The 16,041-nt window shown below is 56.3% G+C and overlaps 1 protein-coding gene across 3 annotated transcripts in view; it reads left to right on the top strand.

Moving 5' to 3' along the window:
* ASXL2 (ASXL transcriptional regulator 2) overlaps nt 1–16,041 on the top strand; it is a 67,743-nt gene that overhangs the window by 38,540 nt on the left and 13,162 nt on the right. For 2 of the 3 annotated variants that reach the window (XM_039390448.1, XM_039390449.1), the window contains 2 exons: nt 9,091–9,203; nt 12,504–12,630. In XM_039390448.1, coding sequence (XP_039246382.1) covers nt 9,091–9,203; nt 12,504–12,630 — 240 coding nt within the window. The remainder of the gene's footprint in view (nt 1–9,090; nt 9,204–12,503; nt 12,631–16,041) is intronic. The other variant, XM_039390450.1, reaches the window with a different exon arrangement.

Here is a 16,041-nt window from a genome sequence, read left to right on the forward strand (position 1 = left end):
GGGTTTGTGTGACAGGGTTTGTGTGACAGGGTCTGTGTGACAGGGTTTGTGTGACAGGGTTTGTGTGACAGGGTTTGTGTGACAGGGTGTGTGTGACAGGGTTTGTGTGACAGGGTGTGTGTGACAGGGTCTGTGTGACAGGGTCTGTGTGATGGGTTTGTGTGACAGGGTCTGTGTGATGGGTCTGTGTGACAGGGTTTGTGTGACAGGGTTTGTGTGATGGGTTTGTGTGATGGGTTTGTGTGACAGGGTTTGTGTGACAGGGTCTGTGTGACAGGGTTTGTGTGACAGGGTTTGTGCTCGTCCCCACATCACACAGGAAGTGTGCTCAGATAACATCACCAGCCACTTCCTTATATGTGCAAAAACCCAAGTGCTCTGCCAGCAGCCAAAGGGACACTCTGATTTTGGGGAGTGCCGGGAGCCCCGGCGCATCCGCGGCCCCACATGGGCCGGCTCGGGAGCCGGGCTGGGAGCAGCAGGAATGCTCATGGAGCCGCTCTGGGCACTGCCCTGGGCAGGTAAGGGGAGGGGGGGCTGTGCCAGCAGGGAGATGTGGCACAGTTCTCCCTGCAGGGGCCTTTGGGTGCCCCTCAGAGGTGAGACAGACCCCGCTGTTGGGCCGTGGGGTGAAAGAGCTGCTCGGGGTGGTCCGTGGAGCTTGGTGGTGAGAACAGCTCTCCTGGGACACGGGGCTTGTGGGAACGGCCTCAGTGGCACCATGGGGGAGTTTCAGTTGGATATTGGGACAATTCCTTCCTGGAAGGGGCTGTCCAGCCCTGGCACAGCCGCCCAGGGCAGGGGGGGAGTCCCCATCCCTGCAGGGATTTAGAAGCCCTGTGGAGGTCAGTGAGGTGCTTTCAGCAGCACCTCAGGAACGGGGTGTAGGACAAGCTGCAGGTGGATGTCCTGAACTTAAAACACAGTTGGCAGTCGTGGGTCTCCTCCAGCAAAGCCCAGCCCAAGCTTCCTGTGTAACTTCAAAGGAAAAGGAGCAAATGAACTGGGCAAGGTTATGGATAATCCTTCTCCACTGGCCAATGAGCAGCTTGTCTTGAATCTTTACACAACCAGGGGTCCCTCCTGGCTCCCAGGCTTTTGTTTAACCAGATCAGTGTTCAGAGTTGTGGCAGTTTGAGCCACATTAGAAATCCAAAAAGTATATTTGGCAAAATGTCAGGCACTGAGAAGAGGTCAGAAGATCTGGGCAAGGTTAAAACAGGTTGTGACCATAAACTCCTCTTACGTGGGGCAGCGAAGGAAAATGCCTGGAGTGGTTAAAGTCTGCACTGTGCTCACTGCCAGTGGCTTGGGAAAATGGGAATTAGGGATGAGACACTGCCCTGTGCCTGAGGTGTTGTGCATTATCTGGTGGCCTAGAGGTGACCCCTGGGAGTCACAGGAGGGCCAGGTCACAGCTGGAGGGTGGCACCTCTTTGCTGTAGGAGCTCTGTGTGGCTCTGGGTGTCCCCAGCAGCCAGGCTCTGCCCCCTGCCCCAAAAACAGCTGCCAGAAACAACTTAAAAAAAAAAAAGAGTTCTGTTTGGTTTCTGTCGCTTTGTTTCTTCCTGCTGGAGAGATCTGGTGGAAATACCAGCATTTCTAAATGCAGCCAGTTCCTGCCCCTGCACGTGACTGGGGAGGATCACATTGTGCAATCAATCCACTGAGGGGCTGCACACCCGGGGCACAGCTGCCCCTTTTGCCTTGGTTTGGGTCAGAGCTCTCTTTAGAGCTTCTCCTCAGGCTGGTGTCGAGTCCAGCTGTGCCCAGTGCCCCCTTGGCCAGCTCTTTGTGCCCTGGGACAGAGCTGTGGACTGGCTGGTGTTTGGGGCAGAACCTACCACCTTTTGGCATCTCTGAGGGGTGTTTGGGGCAGCTGAGGGGGTTTGTGCCTCACACCTGGCACTGTCAGGCCTCGGTGGCAGCACCAGCCCCATGCAAATTGTGTGTCTCTGCTGGGACTTGTCATAAACACCCTGAATTTGGTTGAATTTCCTGTCCAACCATTATTTAAAGTGGAAGTACGATGTATAACCTAGATATATATATATATATATATATACATACAGACACACAGACTGTTGGATGTGGGGACATGAGGACTCTGCAGGGGGGTTGGTGGGAGTTGCAGTGTTTGCCCTGAGTGACCAAAAACATTCGGATTCACCAATCTGGGATAAAGTGCTTTTATCCTTCCTGAAGTGGGGTTTTTGAGCAATGGGTGTCACTGCCCTCTGTTCTCTGCAGAGCAGAGCAGTGTGCCCAGGGGGGCACGAGGCCAATGGCCCTGGGGCTGTGCCAGCACTGCTCCCATCCTGCCCAGGGAGGTTTGGAGTGCCCAGCCCTGGAGGTGTCCCAGGAAGGCCTGGCCGTGGCACTCAGTGCTCTGGGCTGGGGACAAGGTGGGGATGGGGCACAGGGGGTATCCATGGGCTGGGAGGGCTTTTCCAACCCCGGGGATCCAGGGATTTCTCCTGCACTGTGCTTTTCTGAGCCCCCGAAATGGCCTCTGAGTAACTTCAGCATCAGTGGTAGCAAAGTTCCAATTTCCAGTGACATTCCCAGCTGGGCCGTCGTCTTCACCTGGGAAGGACTCATAGCAATAAATAATCCATTTATTATCTCAACTGCTTCCTTTGCTTGTCCTCCAGGAGCAGGGTTTTCCCATTCCCTGTTTCTGGTGGGGGATGTGGTTCCCTGTGGTTGCTTGATGCTCTGATTAGTGTCCCATAACAAGTTGCAGTTTTTGGTTGTGCTCCTTGTCAGTTGTTTTTCTTACCAGTCAGATTTGCTCTGTTTTCGTCATTTGTGGGAAATTTAGGTCTTTTAAAATGAAGAACACGTGTCAGTGCACCAGACATCCCTGTCCTTACTGACCACGGCCCGGGCACACTCCCTGTGCCCTCAGCAGTTCTCCATCTTCCAGGCCAGGGGTTTGTAGAATTATGGAATGGTTTGGATTGAAAGGGACCTCAAAGCTCATCCTGTCCCACCCCCTGCCATGGGCAGGGACACCTCCCACCAGCCCAGGTTGCTCCAAGCCCTGTCCAGCCTGGCCTTGGGCACTTCCAGGGATCCAGAGGCAGCCACAGCTTCTCTGGGCAGCCTGTGCCAGGGCCTGCCCACCCTCCCAGAATGGGTTAATAGCTGAAGAATTAGATAATAGTTGAAGAATTAGTTAATAGTTAATCCTTTTCCTCCCAAAACATGGCTTGAGGCAACTTCCTGACTTCTAGGAGCATGGAAGCCCCTGCTGGTGCTGCCGCCAGGCTGCAGGAGCCGATGGCTCGGGGACTTTCCACTCTCATTCCGAGTATTCCCGGCAGCCTGGGGGGTTTGTGCTGCTGGTTCCCATGTTCCTCTGGAAGCAGCTGATGGCTCAGAGCAGGCAGCTCTCAGTAAGTGAAGCAGAGGGGAGGATGCTCTCCCTGCCTCCCCTCTGTCCCCCGTCCTGTCCCAGCAGTGGGATGTGGGGAGACTTTCCCCTTCCTTCCCAGCAGCACATTCCCAGATCCGTGGGGAGGCCATGGAAGTGGGAGTGCCTGGAGCTGAGGCTGCCCAGCCAGCTGCTTTTAAAGACGTTCTTCTCTTGCCAGAGTTTAGTTCAGAGGCTCGGCCGTGTCTGTCTGGGGAGGGGGAGTGTCTCTGCCGAGGGCAGGATCTCTCCGAGGGTGCAGTGCCGGGGAAAGGAAGGGAAGAGAAGGGAAGGGAAGGGCTTTGTCCTGTTCCCAGTCCCTGTCCCTGTCCTGTCCCTGTCCCTGGCAGTGCCTCAGCCCTGGGATTCAGCTCTGAGTGCTTCAGATCTCCCTGCTTCAGACCTCACTGCGCAGTTCCTCACTGGAGAAAACCACCCGAGCCTTGCCTGGTTCCACGACCCTGCGGCCGTTCTGGGGCCGAGGATCCAGGGAGGAACAGCCCGAGCCAGGAGTGGGCCCAGGGCGGGCACAGAGCAGGGTTTGTGGTGCTGTGTGTCCCCTCCAGAACCGTGAGTACCTTGGCTGTCCCTCGATCCCAGCCCGAGCTGTGGGATCCGTGGTGGGAGCGCGGGACCGGCCGTTCCGGCTGCCCCACGGCCGTCGGGAGCTGCTGCTGATGGGCCCGGGGGGGTGTGGGGTCACAGGCAGGGCTGGAGCTTCCTGGGCTATTTGTAATGTAGCAGATTAACGAACATGGGCTCGGGGTGTGAGCTGGAAGTGCTGTTGGCAGTGAATTCCACATGAGCTCCTGAGCGAGCGTTCCCGTCTGGAGCGAATCGGGAAGAGTTAATCACAAACAACTGGGGGAGGAAGAGCTCAAATAGCTTCAGTTTGATGGGGTCTGACAGTGGTGGCTGGGAACTGGTCTCTCAACGGCCGAGAAGAAACTGAATTTAATCTTGGCTAATCCCTGGGAGTGCCCAAGGCCAGGCTGGACGGGGCTTGGAGCAACCTGGGCTGGTGGGAGGTGTCCCTGCCCATGGCAGGGGGTGGCACTGGGTGGGCTTTAAGGTCCCTTCCCACCCAAACCAGTCTGGAATTTGATGGTTCTGAGTTTTGACAGTGCACCCTTGGCTGGGTGTGTTACCCCTGTGCTGGCTCCTGGATCAGAGGCCACGGGACTGGATGCTCTGCACAGGATTCCTGCCCTGGGGAGCTTGGGGTGGTTTGTTTAAGTGGCAGCAGGTAAAAGCAGAGAGGGGAATGCAGGGAAACAGCTGAAGTTCATCTATACTGGCTGTCCTTTGACCCCAGATTTAGGACTGGGAGGCACAGGCCTGTATTTCAGCTCCGTGCCCTGGAACTGGGCGTAAATGGGATCACTGGTGTTGTATTGTCCTCGTCACTTCCTCTGGATAAAATTGTTTTGGGGGATCCCTAAGTAGTCTGAAATAACTGTTTCCAGGTCAGCTGTGTGGTTTTAGCAGTGAAGAACGTGCTCCTTCCCGGGGTGACAAACCAGTCTGGGATGGGATGTTCCAGGTGCCCCTCAGGAAGCTCCCTGTGCTCCAGGGAGATGCTGTGGCTCGGGAACACACGTGTCCCCAGCACCCTGTGGCGTCACAGGCAGCCACAAGCACCACTCAGAAAGAGAAGATGTTTTACTGAAGGATTCTGTAAAGAAGCAGAAGGTTCTTCACTGTAACACCCAGGGGGTTTTCACAACCACCTGCTGCCCCAGGGCCTTGAGAGGGACAGAATTGTCCAGGGAGTGTTTCACTGCAGGTGTGACACTTCCCCAGAGCAAATCCACAGCGAGTTCCACCGACTGGGTCCTCTGAGAAATAAATTGTTGTTCAAAATGCAGTGACACCAATCACAGCAGGCAGCAGAAGGTGCCTCGAGCTCTGTGGGCAGCTCACACGTGGCAGCACGAGGTGAAGCTTTGGGGTCTGACAGGCTCCTCAGGGACGTGGCACAGCTGGAGAACCTGCTTGGCAGTGTGTGTGTGCTGTGCTGCTTCAAATCCGAGCATTCCTGGGAATGCAGTGAGTGACCAGGGCGGGCAAACCCCCTGGGGCAGCTCCACGGGGGCTCGGGGGTTTGTTTGCTGTCAGTGCTAGTTTGGAGTTGCTGCTGTAGAGCCCAAGGGCTGGGCTGTGGGCTGGGGTGAACCTGTTCAGGCTGTGGGATGGGGTGAACCTGTTCAAACTGCTGGGCTGTGGGATGGGGTGAACCTGTTCAGGCTGTGGGATGGGGTGAACCTGTTCAAACTGCTGGGCTGTGGGATGGGGTGAACCTGTTCAGGCTGTGGGATGGGATGAACCTGTTCAAACTGCTGGGCTGTGGGATGGGGTGAACCTGTTCAGGCTGCTGGATTTGTGCTGCTTTTCCATGGATCTGCCTCCATTTCTGCTTCCACGGTGCCTTGCTGGTCCTTAAACCCATAGAATCGTTGAATCCCAAACTGGTTGAAGTGGGAAGGGTCCCTGCCCGTGGCAGGGGGTGGGACTGGATGATCTTTAAAGTCCCTTCCAACCCAAAGCAGTCTGTGATTAACCAGGGACATTTCTGTGCTCCTCAAAGCGTGTTTTAATGACTTCACTCCAAGTTTTCCATGTGATACATCTGGATCCCATTAGCTGTTTCAAATTGGGTTATTTTAAGCTTAAGACTGCTCACAGTTGGAGGGGGGGGTTGTATTTTTAGTTCAGCTCAACTGTTCTTCCAGCCCAGCTGAGCGAAGGGCAGCTTTTCGTTGTGGATGTGTCGTGGAGCAGACGAGCCCAGGGTCACACAGCCAGCCCTGGAGCAGGAACTTGGGATGCCCCTGGATCCCTGGGAGTGTCCAAGGCCAGGCTGGATGGGGCTTGGAGCAGCCTGGGCTGGTGGGAGGTGTCCCTGCCCATGGCAGGGGGTGGGATGGGATGGGATTTAATGTCCCTTCCAACCCAAACCATCCCTTCCACCACTGCCTTTGGGTGACACCTCCAGGGCTGGGGCTCCAGCACTGCCCTGGGCAGCTGTACCAGGGCTGGACAGCCCTTCCCAGGAAGGAATTGTTCCCAATATCCAACCTGAACCCCCCCTGCACAGCTGGAGGCCGTTCCCTCTCCTCCTGTCCCTTGTTCCCTGGGAGCAGAGCCCGACCCCCCCCCCGGCTCCCCCCTCCTGTCGGGTCCAAGGATCCCTGGATACCTCCTGTCTTTACTGTTTGCAGCAATGTACTGCAGTTTTCCTAAAGGAATTGTTATCCACTCACCTTCCTCAGTCAGTTCTTGGTGAGTAAATCTCACTGCTCCTCCTCCTGCCCAGTTTGGGTGTGAGAGGAGTGACTGACCAGTGCTTTGGGGGTTGTGGGGAACAGGCAGAGCAGCCCCTGGGGTGTTGTCACATCAGTGCTGCTTTCCAGGGTGCATCCTGTCAGCATTCCTGCAGCTTCCCTCAAAACACTGAGCATTTAAAGGCACCAGGAGGTAGGATCTCAGCTCCACATCCTTTTCAGTTTCTAAGAAAGCCAGAGAGAAGACAGATATCCCACACAGACACAGCCTGTGCTTGGCAGCCCTTGGTGTGACACCAGGGTTGGGTTATTTTGGCCTTTGAAGTGGTGATTCTGCTCTCTGTGCCCTGTGTCACCTCTGACCGTGGGCAGGGATCACCTGGGGGTGTTTAATCCCCTCAGGGACTGTTGCATGACCCCTTCCTCACCCAGACCTTTCAGTTGCTGCTGTATTTCCTGCCCTTCCAGAGGCTGGGGTTGCCCCCTCTCTGCTGTGTGTGCCCCCTGAGAACCTGCTCCCTTCAGTGAATCCGAGCCACACGGGAGAGTTTCACGTTTTATAGTTCATTGTTGCTAATTCTGTGTGTTCTGCTGAAATGTTGCTCTCTGGTGTTTGCTGTCCCTGCCCTGTTTTTGGGAGCTGCCCTTCTCCCTGGGTGCTGAGCGGGATCCCTCTGGCTGGTGAAGAGCTGGGTCATTATCTCTTGGCTCCTTCACTGCTTTATTCTGGTGTGTTCAAGAACTAATTGCTTCAGGAAGTGATAATTTAATTGCTTTAGATGGGGATGTGTTTATTATGGCAGGGGTCACCCAGCATCAAACGCTGTTTTACTCCTCACTTGCTTTCTTTGATCTCTCAGTGTTTGTTTATCCCACAAATTCATGGGCTGAGACATTCACAAACCAGGAATTTGCTGACTCAGGGCTTTTCTTTTTAAGAGAAGGCTCCAGGGAGACCTGAGAGCCTCCTCCAGTGCCTGAAGGGGCTCCAGGAGAGCTGGAGAGGGACTGGGGACAAGGGCTGGAGGGACAGGACACAGGGAATGGCTTCCCACTGCCAGAGGGCAGGGAGAGATGGGAGATTGGGAAGGGATTCTTCCCTGGGAGGGTTCAACCCTGGCCCAGGTTGCCCAGAGAAGCTGTGGCTGCCCCTGGATCCCTGGAAGTGTTCCAGGCTGGGCTGGAGCAGCCTGGGCTGGTGGGAGGTGTCCCCAGAGTTGGGGGTTTTGGGTGTCCTGTGCCAAACCAGTTGGTTTGAGCCACACGAGCAGCTGTTGTTTGATCCCCAGTTTGTTGGCTCTGACGAGGCTCTTTAAGGGTTAAATCACCTGGAGCTGGATCCAGCCTCACTCCAGGACTCCATCTGGCTTGGACTAGACTTCTTTATGTGTCTGCACTCGCCCACTGGGAATGCACCTGCATTTCCTGGGATATCCTGCATGTTCCCGTGTTTCTTTTTAAAAAGGAGCAAGTGCCAGGGAAGCTCCACTTCCTCTGCACCCCGTGGGTGTCCCCAGTGCTGTGCAGGTCTCTGGGTGTCCCCAGTGCTGTGCAGGTCTCTGGGTGTTCCCACTCCTGTGCAGGTCTCTGGGTGTTCCCAGTGCTGTGCAGGTCTCTGGGTGTCCCCAGTGCTGTGCAGGTCTCTGGGTGTTGTTCCCAGTGCTCTGCAGGACTCTGGGTGTTCCCAGTGCTGTGCAGGACTCTGGGTGTCCCCAGTGCTGTGCAGGTCTCTGGGTGTTGTTCCCAGTGCTCTGCAGGACTCTGGGTGTTCCCAGTGCTGTGCAGGACTCTGGGTGTTGTTCCCAGTGCTGTGCAGGTCTCTGGGTGTTGTTCCCACTCCTGTGCAGGTCTCTGGGTGTTCCCAGTGCTGTGCAGGACTCTGGGTGTTGTTCCCAGTGCTGTGCAGGTCTCTGGGTGTTGTTCCCACTCCTGTGCAGGTCTCTGGGTGGTGTCCCCAGTGCTGTGCAGGTCTCTCTCTGGGTGTTCCCACTCCTGTGCAGGTCTCTGGGTGTTCCCAGTGCAGGACTCGTCCTTGCCCTGGTGAGGAGCTGCTGTCAGTGAGGGCTCCGAGCACAGGTCATCCCAGAGGGACAGAGCCACGGCCTGCCTGGGGTTCCCATTTGGATCTGGCTCAGCCTGGAGCTTTTCCTCCCTGTGCAGCTGTTTGTGGGGCTGATGGCACAGAGGTGGAGCTGAGGTGGATCAGCTGGGGTTGGAGCCACGGGAGCTGCTGTGGGAGAACGTGTGCCTTGGTGGGGAGGAGGGGACAGAAGGGACCCTTCAGCAACCAGGCCCAGGAGCCCCGTGGGATGCTCTGAGGTGGTGAGGGGAAGGCACAAGGGTTGGATTGTGTCCATCCACGTTTCCCCCTCTCTCTCCCCCCGGCAGTGTCGTCCCGCCTGTCCCAGACGTCGTCCCCGCAGTCCGGCTGCCCGTCCCCCTCCATCCAGGGCAAGGTGCTCTCCTCCTCCCAGAAGCACAGCAAGAAGGCTCTCAAGCAGGTGAGTGCCCCGGGGGATCTTCCTGGACATCCCTGCAGTGCTCCCGTTCCTCTGGGAAATGGTATTTCCTGGTGAAACTGCACCTGAAGGGAGTTAATCCGGGAGTTAATCCGGGAGTTAATCCCGGAATTCTCGGTGTCCATAAACAGCGTTGGGCTGAAACTTCCCCCTCCCCTGAAGGAGACCAAAGTGTTGTGCTGTTCCATTCCTTTGCCTTTGCCCTGAAGAAGCATCAGGACCTTTTTTAAGTATTGTTTTATAGAAAGGCTATAAAATGTGATTTGTGTTCCCCCAGCCCTCTGCTGAGTGCCTGCAGCTTTCCACAGTCCGGTTTAGGAAATGGTTTTAGTGACTTCAGTTTTTTTGGGGAGAAGAATTAAATGCACTGACTTCTTCCCCTGGTTCCCTTCCACGGAATTCCAGGGGTGCTGTGTGTCCACGTGGAAGGAAGGGGAGGAGGGCAGGAATTCTGTGGATGGTGTGTGTGGAGGGGCAGGAATTCTGTGGATGGTGTGTATGGAGGGGAAGGGGAAGGAGGGCAGGAATTCTGTGGATGGTGTGTATGGAGGGGCAGGAGGGCAGGAACTCTGTGGATGGTGTGTGTGGAGGGGCAGGAATTCTGTGGATGGTGTGTATGGAGGGGCAGGAGGGCAGGAATTCCATGGATGGTGTGTATGGAGGGAAGGGGAAGGAGGGCAGGAATTCTGTGGATGGTGTGTGTGTGGAGGGGCAGGAGGGCAGGAACTCTGTGGGTGTGTGTGTGGATGGGAAGGAGGGCAGGAATTCTGTGGATGGTGTGTGTGGAGGGGCAGGAGGGCAGGAATTCTGTGGATGGTGTGTATGGAGGGGCAGGAGGGCAGGAACTCTGTGGATGGTGTGTGTGGAGGGGCAGGAATTCCGTGGATGGTGTGTGTGGAGGGAAGGGGAAGGAGGGCAGGAACTCTGTGGATGGTGTGTATGGAGGGGCAGGAATTCTGTGGATGGTGTGTATGGAGGGGCAGGAGGGCAGGAATTCTGTGGATGGTGTGTATGGAGGGGCAGGAATTCCGTGGATGGTGTGCGTGGAGGACACACAGCCTTTGTGTTGCATCTCTGCTGGGTGCTGTGAGGGACAGAGGGCTCTGACTCTTCCCCGTGCTCAGGACTGGCTGTTGTGGATCCAGTTCTCTGTGTGCACAGCACAGGGGGGGAGGTTGTTTTGTGTTTGTGCCTCACATGATTTGCTTCTCCCCATGAAAAATTCGGGGTGGATTCGTCCCCCAGTGTGGGATTTGCAGGTGTTTCCCCAGCTGCACTGCTCACTCTGCCATGATCCTTGGGAAGGAAATGCTTTATGGGGCTTGGATTTACTCCCCAGGAAGGGAAGTGTCTGTGAGGAGTTATGGATGCAGTGCAGAGGGGTGGGAGTGCAGGAGCTGTGGGATCTCGTCCCAGCAGATGGGATCGGGATGAGTCCCCACAGGATTTACCTCTTCCAGCCCTGCCCCTTCTCCTGACCTTTTCCAGCTGAGAAGCAGCACTCAGGATGGCATTCCAGAGGTGCCTGTGGCCTTGGGGAAGGACCTGCAGTGAGGCAGGATGAGCTAATTAGGGCCTGTTGTTCAGGGAGGGATGGAAGTGGCCCAGGTTGCCAAGGAAAGCCGTGGCTGCCCCTGGATCCCTGGAAGTGTCCAAGGCCAGGCTGGAGCAACCTGGGCTGGTGGGAGGTGTCCCTTCCCCTGGCAGGGGTGGAATGGGATGAGCTTTAAGGTGCCTTCCCACCCAGACCATCCTGGGACTCGATGATTCCATGAAGCAGGCTCAGGGTTTGGTACAAACCTCTTTCCCTCCCCGTGCTCAGCAGCTCCTCTTGGAATCCTGGAGGAGTTTTGGGCTGGAAGGGACCTTGAAGCTCATGTTGGTTCCCCCCTCCTGGCATTTTGAGCAGGTGTCACATCTTCCACTGCCACAGTGGGCAGGACAAGTTATAAAATGCAGACAAAAAAAGCAAATCTAGGGAAGGAGGCAGCAGGGCTGGACAAACACAACACCGAGTGAAAGGAGAATTAAAGGGAGTTTTCCTGTCCCTGATCCTGCCTGTGCCCCACACTGTGACTCAGGAGCACTGGTTGGGCTCAGCCCTCCCTTCTCCAGTGCCCAGTAATTACAACATTCCCAGAGGGAAGGGGCATTTCTGAGGGAGAGCCTTTAACCCTGGAACTCTGCTCTGCCTCTGGAGTGGTCACTGTCCCCTGGGGCTCATCTTCAAGGGGCAGTTTGGAAAAGCTTTCTTGGGCTTGTTTGTGGATTTTTGGCAGGTCTCCCTTTTTATCTCTCTTTTTTTTTTTTAGAAAGCTTTTGACCTCAGTAACAGGATCAGTTCACTCTTGCCACGTTTGGGTTTGGCTGAATGTTTTTCTAACCTGTGGTGGAAGTGGCTAAATAGGAACTGTTTAATAAATGGGAAAACAGGATCCAGGGTGTCTCTTCATTGTCTGGATCCTTCTGCTGTCACTGCCTCATTGGTGTCTTTAAACTCTGAAATCACTTCTGCTTTCCCTGGGAGGCAGATCCTGCAGGTTCCTGCACGTTTTTATCCCCTCCCCTGGTTCTGAGTGTGTTGTTATCATCATTATCCTCGTTGTTAATGTTATTGTTTGAGACAGTGATGATCTCCAGCGAGCAGTCCCACTGCACATCCTGTTACTTCCTATTCTGAAATTCCAGGGGATCCTTGATCTGCTGTAATTTGTTCTGCTCTGGGGGTTGGTTGGGTTTGGATTTCAGCTTTTGCAAACAGACACTTTGGTTTGCAGTTTAACCAAATCCCTCCTTCCTTCCTTGGCTCAGCCACGGGGCCTTTGGGGCTCTGTCCTGGCTGCTGCTTGAAGAGTCTGTTCTGAAACAAAAGGGGTTTGTTTTCTTTCCTTTAGTGTTCGAATCTCTGTTACTTTGCTAATTAAAAAACCTTCCCCTGACGGGCAGTGCCTCTGTTGAAGGTTTTTTAGGAAGCTGCCACTTGCTTCTCCCCAGGAGAGGGAATGGATTACACGGTGGTACTTTCACTTTGAAGTTATTTGTGGATGTTCTGTGACCATTAACTTTTAGCTGTAGGTGCAAAGGGGGGAAATCTCCTCTTGGCAGTGCACTTACCACGTTTGATCCCATTTTCACCTGCCTCCCACTGCACACGCAGCAGCAGGGGCTGGCTCGGGCACAAGTTGTGCTCGACTTTTGCCGGAGCAGAAGGAGGATCCAGCAGTGCCTGGATGGTTTGTAAGGCCCCAGCTGAGCTCCCCCCTGTCCCCCCTGTGCCCCCAGGCCCTGAAGCAGCAGCAGCAGAAGCAGCAGCAGCAGCAATGCCGGGCGGGAATGCCCGTGTCCTCTAACCAGCACGTCCTGCTCAAGGCCGTCAAGGCAGGCGGGGACCCCACTCCAGGTAAGTCAGGTATGTGCAGGGACACTGGGGGTGGGAGAGCCCCTCTGGGGGTGGGAGAGCCCCTCTGGGCATGGGAGAGCCCCTCTGGGGATGGGAGAGCCCCTCTGGGGATGGGAGAGCCCCTCTGGGGGTGGGAGAGCCCCTCTGGGGATGGGAGAGCCCCTCTGGGGATGGGAGAGCCCCTCTGGGGGTGGGAGAGCCCCTCTGGGGATGGGAGAGCCCCTCTGGGGGTGGGAGAGCCCCTCTGGGGGTGGGAGAGCCCCTCTGGGGGTGGGAGAGCCCCTCTGGGGATGGGAGAGCCCCTCTGGGAATGGGAGAGCGCCTCTGGGGATGGGAGAGCCCCTCTGGGGGTGGGAGAGCCCCTCTGGGCATGGGAGAGCCCCTCTGGGGGTGGGAGAGCCCCTCTGGGCATGGGAGAGCCCCTCTGGGGGTGGGAGAGCCCCTCTGGGGGTGGGAGAGCCCCTCTGGGGGTGGGAGAGCCCCTCTGCTCCGTGTGCTGTCCAGGGGACAGCAGGGAAAGTGCTCTTTGCTGTTCTCCTGCCCCTGCCCCGGCCCAGCTCCTGTTTCCCTGGCTTTGGTTTCAGTGGGGATGCACTGGGGCAGGGATGGATCTTGGATGGATCCCACTGTGCCACTGCCTGGTTAAAGCCTCTCCCTGTGCTCAGCTGCTGCCCAGGGCTGGGCAAATCAGGGCTGTTTGTGCTGGCACTGATGTTTTCCCAAGTGGCTGCTCGTTCCCCAGGGTGGATTCCATGTCCTGTGCCAAGGAGCAGGTTCTCACCTGAGAGATCCCAGCAGGTTTCCAGCATTTGTGCTGGGTTAGGAGTGAAGGAGGTCCCTGCCCTGCCCTGGCTGACCCAGCAGGGCAGGAGCTCCCTGAACAGCAGCAGCGTTTCCCAGGGTATCTGGAATTCTTGGGAGTTACTTCCAGCCCGTTTTCCCTGAATTCTTTCCAGTGTAACTGATTGCCCAAGTGGGTCCTGGCTCTGCCAGCCTGGTTCTGAGTCACAGAATCACCAGATCCCAGGCTTGGGTGGGAAGGGACCTTAAATCCCATCCCATGCCACCCCCTGCCATGGGCAGGGACACCTCCCACCAGCCCAGGTTGCTCCAAGCCCCGTCCAACCTGGCCTGGGACACTTCCAGGGATCCAGGGGCAGCCACAGCTTCTCTGGGAATCCCAACCCAGCCCCTCCCCACCCTCACAGGGAAGAATTCCTTTCCCATCTCCCATCTCTCCCTGCCCTCTGGCAGTGGGATCCATTCCCTGTGTCCTGTTCCTCCAGGCCTTGTCCCCAGTCCCTCTCCAGCTCTCCTGGAGCCCCTTTAGGCTCTGGAAGGGGCTCCAAGGTCTCCCTGGATCCTTCCCTTCCCCAGCTGAGCCCCCCCAGCTCTCCCAGCCTGGCTCCAGAGCAGAGGTGGGAATTTCCCAGTGTCTCTGCTTCAGCTTTCTGGTAAATGAGAAAGCTGAAATGGGAAGGAAACCCCATTTTTTCCAGCAGGTGTAAGAGGAAATAGAGGGTGGTCCCTGTTTGGCTGCGGGAGGAAAGGTTGGTGCTCCTGTCCTGGCTCTGGTGTCCGAGGGTTCCCTGGCACAGCCTTGGCTCTCCCAGCAGGGCTGGGCTCTCCACACTCCTTCCCTGGGATGTGGAACGTGGCCAGCAGTGCCAGTCCCTCTGCAGGCCAGGGGAATTCCCGGTGTCCCCACTCCATCCCCGGAGCAGAGACAGCCAGGGAAGGTTCTGGAACAGCAGTAAAACAGTATTAGCACGAAAAACAGTCTCTCCTGCATGTTCTGGGTGTAGCTGTGGGAGTGTTCAGCTGAAATTCCCTGTGCAGGTTCAGGGCTTTCCCAGAGCCATGAGCAGCTCAGCCTGGGAGTGCCCCTGGGAGCTCCCCCTGTCCTCAGCCTGTCCCGGGGCAGGAGTGGGATTCATTCCAGGGCAGGAGTGGGATTCATTCCAGGGCAGGAGTGGGATTCATTCCAGGGCAGGAGTGGGATTCATTCCCAGGGCAGGAGTGGGATTCATCCCAGGGCAGGAGTGGGATTCATCCCAGGGCAGGAGTGGGATTCATCCCAGGGCAGGAGTGGGATTCATCCCAGGGCAGGAGTGGGATTCATTCCAGGGCAGGAGTGGGATTCATCCCAGGGCAGGAGTGGGATTCATTCCAGGGCAGGAGTGGGATTCATTCCAGGGCAGGAGTGGGATTCATTCCGGGGCAGGAGTGGGATTCATTCCTGGGGCAGGAGTGGGATTCATTCCTGGAGCAGGAGTGGGATTCATTCCAGGGCAGGAGTGGGATTCATCCCAGGGCAGGAGTGGGATTCATTCCTGGGCAGGAGTGGGATTCATTCCTGGGCAGGAGTGGGATTCATTCCTGGGGCAGGAGTGGGATTCATTCCTGGGCAGGAGTGGGATTCATTTCTGGAGCAGGAGTGGGATTCATTCCTGGAGCAGGAGTGGGATTCATTCCTGGGGCAGGAGTGGGATTCATTCCCGAGGGATGTTCCCCAGCCTGCTCTGGGAGGTGCCACTGGTGCAAGGGCCAGAAACTCCCAACAAGTTTCTGGCCCTTCCTGCTCTGTACCTTCAGCCCTAAATGCTTTCCTTGGGCTCAGATCAGGATCCTTTCTTGCTTCCAGGCTTTTCCTTGACTTCCTCCTCTGATTCTGGGTGGGATCAGTGGGAGTTCAGCACCCCCAGCCAGGCTGTAAATCCATTCCTGGCACAGCTTTGGAGGTTCCTGTGGCACGAGGGGCTCTGGGGGGGTTTTATCAGCACCCATGGAGTCCCTTTTCCCCCTCCTGTCCCTGTGGCAGTTCCCAGGGACAGCTCCCAGCAGGGACAGTGGGATGTGGGGGGGGAGGAGGAGTAAATTAAATGTATAGGTGAGGAGGGAACAATGTTCTGCTGGAAAGCAATGCACTGATTCCACAGTTTCTGGGATTTAGTCAGAGCCAGAACAGCCCATGTGAGGAACAAGGGAGGGAAAGGAACCAGGCAGAGGAGGGGAAGAGAGAAACAGAGCTGGCACAGCAGGGGAAGGAACTGATTAGTGCAAGTCATTAATTAGAGCCAGAATTCATTTAGTTTGTGACTTAATCCTATGTCACAACTCTTTCTCTTCCAAGATCTGGGACTTGAGCACCTTTCCAGACTGGGGGGAGTGCCTGGTGCTCACCCAAACTAAAGAGAGCAGAGGGGAGAGCAGCTCAGGTTAATTCCTCTCCCTGGCAGGAGGAGGGACAGGGAGGCAGGAGGAGCTGGGGAGGAAGCTCTTCCCCCAGAGGGGAACGTGGGGGTGAGGAATGTGTGAGGAGAATCCCAGGGGTGGGATCTGTCTGGTTTGGCTGAGTGTGACTCGGAAGGAGGATGTGGAACTGTCTCCTGAGTCCTGCAAAGGGGAGGGAAGAGGAAT

This window comes from Pipra filicauda, unplaced genomic scaffold, assembly GCF_003945595.2.
Source record: "Pipra filicauda isolate LSUMZ 115617 unplaced genomic scaffold, ASM394559v2 scaffold820_size145981_pilon, whole genome shotgun sequence".
Classification (NCBI taxonomy): Eukaryota; Metazoa; Chordata; class Aves; order Passeriformes; family Pipridae; genus Pipra; species Pipra filicauda.